General features: G+C 41.4%; 1 protein-coding gene across 1 annotated transcript in view; it reads left to right on the top strand.

Annotated features, from left to right (window-relative positions):
• The first annotated feature begins 1014 nt into the window (after positions 1-1014).
• The window catches only part of smim14 (small integral membrane protein 14), a 35957-nt gene continuing 25648 nt past the window's right edge, over positions 1015-11323 (top strand). Inside the window, exons 1-2 of the mRNA XM_048530944.2 lie at positions 1015-1141; positions 4054-4156. Coding sequence (XP_048386901.1) covers positions 4082-4156 — 75 coding nt within the window. The 5' untranslated portion in view covers positions 1015-1141; positions 4054-4081. The remainder of the gene's footprint in view (positions 1142-4053; positions 4157-11323) is intronic.

The raw sequence follows: 11323 nt of genomic DNA, 5'->3' as shown, positions 1-11323 counted from the left end.
CAAAATACACTTGAGAGAAGACACTGAAGAAATTTACTCATGCCTGGATCATCTTTCTCGCCGCATGAGATCCAGTCCTGAAATGTCACCGGACTCGAAAGGTTAACTCTCCTTTCTCTCCACGGATACTACCAGACCCGCCGAGTTTTTCTTACTATTTCTGTTTTTCTTTCAAGTTCGTATTTTTTTAAAATGCTGATGTTTTAAAGACTTTCTCCACCCACGACTGCACCTCCAGGGTATTGACCTGTGTTTTTGAACCTACAGGTCTCTCACTGGGGGCTCCCACTGAGCGGGCGGATCCTAAATTCCTCATCCCCAAATAGATGCATGCATTACCTCGCTCTAATCCACATGACGTTTGGGAAGAAACTGGGAGATGGGGGTGAGAGGCAAGAAACAGACATAGTTGTTCAACCACATCGCACCAAGAAAACTCCACTCGAGCCATTAAGCAGTGTAAAATAATTGAGGAAGTAAAATCCTGGGAGCTAATAACAGCTCAAACCACACATCAACCATTCTCTTTTCTACAAACTTCCGGCCAGCACCCCAACATTCCACACACTTCCTTCCCCCCCGCCCTTTGTGTCGTCATTAACCCCTCCCTTTCAGCCCACCCCGCAGCAAGCCACATCCACTGTTCCCAACATGTATCGGGAACATAGACCAACCGAAACCAGCCACGTTTCAGACCCCGAACAACGGAGCACTCCGCCCCCTTCAGGTGTCTTCGGAATTTGCTAGTTGTGGAGTCTCGCCCTCCAAGTTACTTCTTAAATGTCAAGTTAACACCGCCCCAAATAGTTTAAATCACTGATTTCTTTTTAATGCACATCATGTTCACATTCGATAGGCTGCATTATAATGATGGTTTCAACGTCTGTACTGTTTCTTTTTAAGTGGGGCCATTGCAGGAGGTTGTCTCCAAGCGCGCGTTCCCGTAACCGTTTTACCGTCGCTGCCGCGCGTGTCCGGAGGGCGCGAGTACATGAAGGAAAGGCGGAAGATCCGGCTCCGGCTGCTGTTCCTGCTTTTACTCCGCCCCTTTCCTGGTGACGCACCTGTTGGTATTGTGTCCAAACAGTGGAGCAATCGCTACCGACGGTAGAGATAGGTCTTGGCGGAGAACGTGAGCCCGGTAAGAGAATGTGAGCCCAGAGCATTCTGACAAGCGTCTGCAGGAATCGCTGCTGCTGTATTTTGGAGGGACTGTGAGATCCCGTGGCAATGCTGGGAATCGGTCAACTCTGGGAAAGGAATGTATCTGTAAACAAGAGCTTTCAAAACAAATCCCGGGTTGGCTCGATGTGGTTGCCAATGTGCTGATATCTCAGATCGGGATTTTATTTCTTTTGTTGTTAACAGCGTAGTTGTCATGTTTCTGGAATGTAATTGGGCAGTCACGCTCGGCAACTGAAGTTGATGTTTAGTTTTATTTGTTTTTGACCAACTGCGTTAGTTTCTCATCGTTAAGCCTTTACTTAAATTAGTTTGTTCACACTGTAGTGTTTGTTGAACGAAAGTAAAAGTTTTAAAAAAGCTGTCGTGCAGATTTGTCAGTTCGCAGCTTCTAAATAAATGCCGATAGACCGAAGCTACGTCTGGACGGTGTTGCTCTGTTATAATCTAGTGGAGACTGTCAAGGCATAATATTTTCCTTATAGTTTGCGGAGAGGGAGGGGTGTTGAGTCAACACATTTCAGCAGTATGCGGGAAGTCTAAATTGCTATTTAATGTCCATATTTTGTATAATCACTTTAACGAACTGTTTATTCTGTGTATGTATCAATCGTATCGTGTGTTTAAACCCTCAAACTACCATTAACAATTAGTGCAATATGGAAGGAAATAGCGAAATCTTTCTTACCTTCAAAAATAGATTTGAAGAACTGGTGAAAGTCTTCAGTTTCTGTTCAAATTTTGCTTCCGATGGGGCGTGAGGTTTATAAATAACTGCCCCAAAATTTACATACTGTGCAGCTGTTTTGAAAAGCCTCGGTTGACTTGTTTCTCTGAATTATTTTCTCTTTTTGTACAAAATGAGCTGAACATTCCGTTAAACACCAACGTTTTACAGAAAAAAATGTCTGATATATTACAAGGCATTTGCTGCTAAGTACAATACTTTTGAAGTGAAGATACTAAAATGCAGGGAATGGCAGAGTTTGCATGCAAGTTCCCACAACATATGATGAAATAAATAATCATGATAATCGTTTTTTAAATTCATTCATGAGTTGTGGATGTCACTGGATAAGCCAGCATTTTATTACGCACCCGTAAGTACCCAGAAGGCAGTTGACAGTCAACAATATTGCTGTGGGTCTGGAGTCACTTATAGACTAGACGAGACTAGATTTCCTTCCCTGGAGGACATTAGTGGATTAGATGGGTTTTAAAGACAATCATCATTGCCATTAGGTTAGCTTTTTACTTCAGATTTTTACTGAATTCAAGTTTCACCGTCTGCTTTAGTAAGGTTTGAACTCATGTCCCCAGAGCATTAACCTGGATTAATAGTTCAGTGATATTAACCACTATGCCAATGTCTTCTGACAATTTCAATTATGTTGCTTAAGGGATTTAAAAAAAAGACCCCATAGAAGTTCTTACATGGTCCCAAGAAGGCACATCAGGCCTGGGATTAAATAACTGAAAATACTTGATAGTTGGAAATGGCTAGAAGCTGCTTAGCTCCAATCCAAATCTTGCTGCAAAAAAAATGTTGAGAAAGTTTTTATGGGGCAGAGAAAAGTGTGTTTGGGGAAGGAATTCCAGATGTTGGAACTGAAATAAATGAAAGCTGACACAAATGGTGCCTTATGGAATGGTAAGGAAGCATATGGTGAAGACCAGAAGAGGACGTTATTTAATGAGTTTAGGGAATGCAGAGCTTGAAGTTGAAGGGGAGAAGGAGGTTAAATTTAATACATTACCAACATAAGAAACATGGTTATGCCTATTGGGGAAACAGTAATCTTAATCAGAACTTTGCTGCACCAATTCCTAAGGGAGTTTTTGAGGTGCAGACATCTCCAACTATCATCACTCCAATGTAAGTTCAGAATTTAGAGTGTTCATTCACACTTTAATCAAATGAATGTTCTGTTTCTTTCATAAATGTCTTGGGTAATAAAACAGTTCATGCCTGCATGCAGCAAGCTTTGGAAAACATCTATGCTACACTAACAGCAGCAATTAAGATTTGTGCCAAACTATGACCATTTCTGACGTTCAGTGGCCATTGCTGAATCCCCTCAAAACCTTTGGGATGACTTGTGCTTCAAGAGTAGTTGAAAGGCTAAGTATTCTGTGATAAGTGACACAGCTCCAGATGCCCATAGCTTTTACAGTATCAAATATCACAAGGTAGAGTATAATAGAATGCTAAAGCTTCTTCAGTAATGCGTTGCAAACCCGTGACTATCTGGAAGGGCAGACAGCCATATGGAAACATCACAGCCTTCAAACTCTCCTCCAAGTGACATGCTATATTGACTTGAAATATATTTCCACTTCTGCACTGCTAGGTCAGAATTCCCTTTTGAAGTGTTTTTGCCACTCAAATTGCAGCAGTTCAAGAAGACGGCTCACTGTCCTTTTCCAGGGTAGCTACGGGTTGTCAGTAAATGCTGACCTTGCTAGTGACCCACATCCTATGAATTATTTTAAGAAGTGTTGCTATGGCCATATGTCATAGCGAAGTCTGATTAGAATTAGGCAACTACATTTTGGGCATAACTCATTTTACGTAAGCTTATTTTTGGTGTTTAATTTCAGTGCCAGATCTTTTATGAAACTCCCTAATATGGTCTCATCAGTTTCAAAACTAAACTATATATGATACGCATTCATATGTAATGAGCAATGTAATTTCACAAATCTTGGACTTGCACTGTTGGCCTCTGTCTTTTGAACTATTTTATTGATTTGATAATTAAGTTACAAATTACAAATTTGAAATCACTAAAATAATACATTACTGGTTGGCAAAATTGGATTATATTGTATTATTTCTATTGTAATTGTTCTCATTGCTTTCAATATTAGAGTCTGGGTGAAGGAACGTGGTCCTGCCATGGCAGAAGGAGGATATGATCCTTGTGAATGCATCTGTTCGCACGAACATGCTATGAGAAGGCTGATAAACTTGGTAAGAAATTGCATCCGCTAATTAAAATCTATGTAAATTAGTTTAGTGTAAGGACAGCAGGAGGATTTAAATTTGAAGCTTAATGCAGTTTTACTCAGCATTAAAAAACTTCTGTGGTATCTTAAACAGTGTTGGTATTGTTATTCTGAGGATAAATACTACAACCAATTTTCAGACAAAGGTCCAAATAAATAGAAAATGAAATAGGACCACAGAATGGTTGCATCACAGAAGTAGACTATTAAGTCCATTGTGTTTGTGCTGTCAGTCGAAGAATCAGTTTATCTCATGCCAGTCCCAGCCTTCTCCCCATTTCCTAGTGTGTTCTCCCTTTTTAGATAGGAAATGGCCAATTATTTTGTTTCTCATAATGTCAGTTGAGAGATGAAGTCGTGTTTGGGGGAATTCCCTGTTCCTTCTCAAAGGAAACACTTTTTGTTTTAACTTGCCTATAACCAAACTGAACAGATATATTGGACTCACTTTAACAGCTATTTGAAAAATACTTCTGAGTGTTCATCTAGTCTGTACTTAGCTCTTGCACTGAGGCATGAATTCTCGCACAATCTTCTAACTTGGAAGTGTAAGTAAATGCTAATTTGCAGGCAATACCAATGTAAATGGAAAACATTTACCTGAAAAAAAACGTATGAGGGGACAGTGCTGACTGGTTGGCAAGTGAACTCTGGTTGAAGCGTTGCGATAGGGAATGCACGAGTTTGTTTGTGACTGACAGTTAACTGCCAAGCTTTATTTAAATTATAAACCAGACAGGCTGACTCTGATTTTGCCAAGGCATTACTCTGAGATATGAATTACAGAATGACTGTCATCCGTTTTGTTGAATTGATACAGCTGCAGTGTGTACATCTTCTTTCTGTTCGCAAACAATTGAGCCCTATATATTTGGATATGTAGCTTCCAGAACATGCAAATGTGCCGCACTGTGAGACTGACAGTTCTAATTTAATTTATTTGTAAATTAATTCTTAGCAGCCCCAGGAATATTTAACAAATGTTGCCAAAACTTGGAATCCCGTCTAAAGTTGATGCTCGTTTAAGTTTTACAAGCACAGGTTGGTACGGTACAGTCAGTACCTTGCCTGTTTGGAACATCTGAAGAGGACATGCCATATGAAGTGAGCTCCCAATCTGTGCATCATTCAGCCTACATACTTGGCATCGCACTGACACTGACATTTATATTTCGTATTACTCAATTTGTAACATAGTGTTTTTTACCGTACTGACTGCACTTTGAGTCCACAACAGGTCAATATCTGCTTGTACCAGATGTAAAACCTCGACAAATGTTGTCTTTGATGCAAAACTTTTTCATTTTTCCTGAAGCAGCACATTTTCAGTATAACCTGATAGTAAGGCTTACTTTTTTTTAGAGGGCTGATGTTTAACCCAAGGATCTTTATCAGAACAGAGCTGTTAACAGTCAGTTGTAGCTTTTTGAGCCAGTACATCTTACTTGTAAAGATTGCTGCAGGTCATGTTTTTGGACTAGACAGATTGAATCCTGATTTCAATACATTGTTGCGTTTTCATTTATAAAGCAAAGTGATCATTTTCATACAAGTCATTGGATTAAAAAATGAATAACTCATATTCCTCTAGATCCTCGTGCAGAGGTCAATTTCAAAGTTTGCAGATGACACAAAACTTGGAAAAATTGTAAATTCTGTGGAGGACAGCATAGAATTCCAGAAGTAATAGACATGTTGGAGTGGGCAGATTGAAACTCATCTGCCACCAATGCCAAGAAATGTGAGATGGTGAATTCTGGGAGGAAGAATGTTGAAAGACAATATAAAATAGGGGGTACAGGTCTAAGGGGAGGACGCAGGAGTGGAGGGATTTGGGTGTATATATGCACAAATCATTGAAAGTGGCAGGACAATTACATAATGTAAAAATAAAAAGTCAGTTAGTTTTAACTAATTGCTATAAAGTTAACTTCTGTTATAAAGTTAGTTATGAGTGTGATGTTATACATCTACTTCTGCTGTCGGCATTTTGTAACTTATGGGTTGTGATCAATCTTCTTGCTCAGGGAATAAGAGAAGGTGTCTTCTTAGGCTAGTTAATCTTTACATCTAAGCTTCAATTTTTTTTAAGGCTTGTATTGTGCCCTGGTTATGTATTGAAACCAACTTCTATGAGTTGAGTATTTTTAATTCATTGTGTATTTCACTGTGTGAGCAGGCTGCTTAATTTTGCTTAGCTTCTGTCTGCCATCTTGTAAGCAGGTATGGGCAGCTTAGTATCAGAAATAATGGGAACTGCAGATGCTGGAGAATCCAAGGTAATAAAGTGTGAAGCTGGATGAACACAGCCAGCCAAGCAGCATCTCAGGAGCACAAAAGCTGATGTTTCAGGCCTAGATCCTTCATTAGAGAGGATGAAGGGTCTAGGCCCGAAATGTCAGCTTTTGTGCTCCTGAGATGCTGCTTGGCCTGCTGTGTTCATCCAGCTTCACACTTTATTATCATGGGCAGCTTAGTATGTTCAGGTACAGCTCACCCCTACAGCAAGTAAACAGGCCAATGGCAGAAGTATGATAGATTAATTGACTTTATCTGCTGTGTCCCTCCCTTTTGTCTGCTGAATTGACTTCTTTTAAAAGAATGAAAATATTCAAATACTGTTGGAATATTTTTATTGTAGCACATTTGCTTCTGATATTAATGCATGACATTAAGCATATAAGAATATGCCTAGAGAATTGTAAAACTGCCAAAGTAACACCTTTAATTTAGGAAGAGAAGGAGATAAAAAGAATCAAGTAATTATAGGCAGGTTAACTTAACATCTGCCACTGTGAAAATATTTGTCTATTTCTAAAGGATGTAAGAGAAGATCAATTTGAAATTTATGATCAAGCAGAGTCAGCATGACTTCACAAAGATGGTCACACCTGACAAATTTATTACAGTTCCTTGGGGAGATAACAAGACAATACATAGAGGAAGTAGAGGATGTAATCTATTTGGTCTTTCAGAAGGTGTTTGATAAGGGACCTCACATTAGCCTAATTAATAAGATTAACTCACTTGCCGTAGGGGTGACCTGTACCTGAATACACTGAGCTGCCCAATTAGCATGGTTTGACAGTTGGCTAGTTAATAGAAGACAGAATTTGGATAAAGGGGTCATTTTTAGGATGGCAACCCGTAATTGGAGGAGTGCTACCGGGATCAGTGCTGCGGTCACCTTATTTACAATATGTCTTAATGCCTTGGGTAAGTTTGTGATGACCAAACCAGGGGAAACATCTTCCTTATATCTGCCCTATCAAACCCACAAGAGTTTTGTAACCATCTGTGAAAACATGCCCAGTCTCCTCAATTCCTCCTTGGAGGATAATTCCACCATCCCAATAGATATTCTGGTGAACTTTGGTCGCACTCTTTTTGTGACAAGTATAATCCTTCCTTGGGTATGAAGACAGAAATTTAACACAGTATTACAATTATAGCAAGATGTATTTTTAACTTTTGTTCAAATCCTCTTGCAAAAAATGTTTCTCATAATTTTTATGGATCTCTTAGCATCTCACTGCAGTTGATGTTTCAATGGCCATCTGCATTGCTTCCCTGTCAGTTCTGATGCTTTGCAATGGAACTTGCAATGAGAGATCAATAGAATTCATGTGATACTTCAGGTCAGATATTTCAAAGAGGATACCACAGCTATGTTGAAGGAGGGCACTGTGGAGAACTCGAGCAGTGAGGCAATACGGCAGAGCTCAGTAATAGGAAGGGTGCGGTAACAACGTTGGGGCTGTACTACATGCCTCCCAACAGTGGGCGTGAGTTAGAGGCACAAATATGTAGACAGATTACGGAAAGATGTAGGGGCAACAGGGTGGTGGTGATGGGAGATTTTAATTTTCCCAACATTGACTGGGATTCACTTAGTGTTAGGAGTTTAGATGGAGCAGAATTTGTAAGGAGCATGGTGGGGGGTGGTGGTTTCTAGAGCAGTGTGTAAATAGTCCAACTCGGGAAGGGGCCATACTGGACCTGGTGTTGGGGAATGAGCCTGTCCAGGTGGTTGAAGTTTCAGTAGGGGATTACTCCGTAAGTTTTAGAATACTCTAGACAAAGACGAGAGTGGTCCTAAAGGAAGAGTGCTGAATTGGGGGAAGGCCAAGTACAGCAAAATTCAACAGGAGCTGGGAATGTGGATTGGGAGCAGCTGTTTGAGGGTAAATCCAAATTTGATATGTGGGATGCTTTTAAAGAGAGGTTGATTAGAGTGCAGGACAGAAACATCCCTGTAAAGATGAGGGATAGAAAGGGCAAGATTAGGGAACTATGGATGACAGGTGAAATTGTGAGACTAGCAAAGAGGAAAAAGGAAGCATACGTAAGGTCTAGGCGACTGAAAACAGACGAAGCTTTGGAAGAATATCGGAAAAGTAGGACCAATCTGAAACAGGGAATTAAAAGGGCTAAAAGGCGTCACAAAATATCTTTAGCAAACAGGGTTAAGGAAAATCCTAAAGCCTTTTATTCATACATAAGGAGCAAGAGGGTAACTCGAGGACAACGGAGGGAAGTTATGCAAGGAGTCAGAGAAAATGAGTGAGATTCTTAATGAGTACTTTGAGTCAGTATTCACTGAGGAGAGGGACATGACGGATGTTGAGGTTAGGGATAGATGTTTGATTACTCTAGGTCAAGTCAGCATTAGGAAGGGGGAAAATGTTGAGTATTCTAAAAGGCATTAGGGTGGACAAGTCCACAGGTCCGGATGGGATCTATCCCAGATTCCTGAGGGAAGCAAGAGAGGAAATAGCTGGGGCCTTAACAGATATCTTTGCAGCATCCTTGAGCATGGGCGATGTCCCGGAGGACTGGCAAATTGCTAATGTTGTCCCCTTGTTTAAGAAGGGTAGCAAGGGTAATCCAGGAAATTATAGACCGGTGAGTCTGACGTCAGTGGTGGGGAAGCTGCTGGAGAAGATACGAGGGATAGGATCTATTTACTTTTGGAAGAAAATGGGCTTATTAGTGATAGGCAGCATGGTTTTGTGCAGGGAAGGTCATGTCTTACCAACTTGATTGAATTCTTTGAGGAAGTGACAAAGTTGATAGATGAGGGAAGGGCCGTGGATGTCATGTACATGGACTTCAGTAAGGCATTTGATAAGGTTCTCCATGGTAGACTGACGGAGAAAGTGAAGTTGCATGGGGTCCAGGGTGTGCTAGCTAGATGGATAGAGAACTGGCTGGGCAACAGGAGACAGAGATTTGTAGTGTAAGGGAGTTTCTCAAAATGGAGAACTGTGACCAGTGGTGTTCCACAGGGATCCATGTTGGGACCACTGTTGTTTGTGATATGCATAAATGATCTGGAGGAAGGTGTAGATGGTCTGATTAGCAAGTTTGCAGATGACGCCAAGATTGGTGGAGTAGCAGATAGTGAAGGGGACTGTTGGAGAATACAGCAGAATATAGATAGATAGATTGGAGAGTTGGGTGGAGAAATGGCAGATGGAGTTCAGTCCAGGCAAATGCGAGGTGATGCATCTTGGAAGATCCAATTCAAGATCAAACTATAGGTAAATGGAAAAGCCCTGGGGAAAATTGATACACAGAGAGATCTGGGTGTTCAGGTCCGTTGTATCCTGAGGGTAGCAAAGCCGGTCGATAGAGTGGTCAAGAAGGCATATGGCATGCTTTCATTCATCGAACAGGGTACTGAGTACAAGGGTTGGCGGGTCATGTTACAGTTGTATAGGACTGTAGAATACTGCATACAGTTCTGGTCGCCACATTACCAAAACGATGTGGATGCTTTGGAGAGGGTGCAGAGGAGGTTCACCAGGATGTTGCCTCATATGGAGCGGATTAGCTATGAAGAGAGGTTGAGTAGATTAGGATTATTTACATTAGAAAGACAGAGGTTGAGGGAGCACCTGATTGAGGCCTAGAAAATCATGAGAGGTATAGACAGGATGGATAGCAAGAAGTTTTTCCCCAGAGTGGGGGACTCAGTTACTAGGGGGTCACAATTTCAAGGTGAGGGGGGAAAATTTTAAGGGAGATATATGTGGGAAGTTCTTTATGCAGAGGGTGATGGATGCCTGGAACACGTTGCCAGCGAGGTGGTAGAGGCAGGCACGATAGCATCATTTAAAATGTATCTAGACAGATACATGAATGGGCAGGGAGCAGAGGGATACAGAACCTTGGGAAAATAGGCAACAGGTTTAGATAGAGGATGTTGATAGGTGCAGGTTTGGAGGGCCGAAGGGCCTGTTCCTGTGCTGTAAAATTTTCTTTGTTCTTTGTCTATGATGTTTGAAAGTTTCCTTCCCAGCAATTAGTTGAGCAAAGTATGTTCGTGTGAAAAGCTTTCCCATCATAAAGATAAACTTGATTGAAACTGTGTCTTTCATGCTCAGAGGGTGTCCAAGTGTCCTTACCTACACTCAAGTGTAGTCACTGTAGAAATTTAGAAGAACCAGGAACCAAATTGCACACAGCATTGTCCTGCAACGGTAATATGAGACTGACCATTTGATGTGGTAATCTATTTATTGGAAGTTAGTGCAAATATTTTCTTTTTTGCGAATTGTTCGCATGAGCAGGTTACTGCTGTAGGATTCTTTCCCCCAACATACCTACCTAGATACCTCTCTTCCACTTTCCTGTAAGAATGCAGTCCCCTAGTCCCAATTCCTCCACATTTGCCGTGAGCACTCCCAAGATGAGACATTCCACTCCCGATCATCCCAGACGTTCTCTTATTTCAAGGACCGCAACTTCTCCCCCTTCAGAGGTCAAAAATGCTCTAGACCGCATCTCTTGCGTTTCCCACACCTCTGCCCTTATATCCCCTCCTCTCAACAAAAACAAAGTCAGAATCCCGCTTGTCCTCGCATATCACCCCACTAACCTCCTGGATTCAACGTATCATTCTCCACCACCTGCAATCTGACCCCACTTCGAAGGATATATTTCCCTCCCTATCCCTAGCTGCCTTCCGTAGGAACCGCTCTTTCCCCATGCTCCCTCGCCTGCCCCACGCTCCCAGCACCTTTCGCTACAACTGCACGAAGTACTACACCTGCCCCTCCGCCTCCATCTAGGGACCCAAAAATACCTTGCATGTCAGACACTGTTCACCTGCATTTCCACTAATGTA

Source organism: Stegostoma tigrinum, chromosome 1 (genome assembly GCF_030684315.1).
Source record: "Stegostoma tigrinum isolate sSteTig4 chromosome 1, sSteTig4.hap1, whole genome shotgun sequence".
Classification (NCBI taxonomy): domain Eukaryota; kingdom Metazoa; phylum Chordata; class Chondrichthyes; order Orectolobiformes; family Stegostomatidae; genus Stegostoma; species Stegostoma tigrinum.
This window is presented reverse-complemented; position numbering and strand designations above follow the sequence as displayed.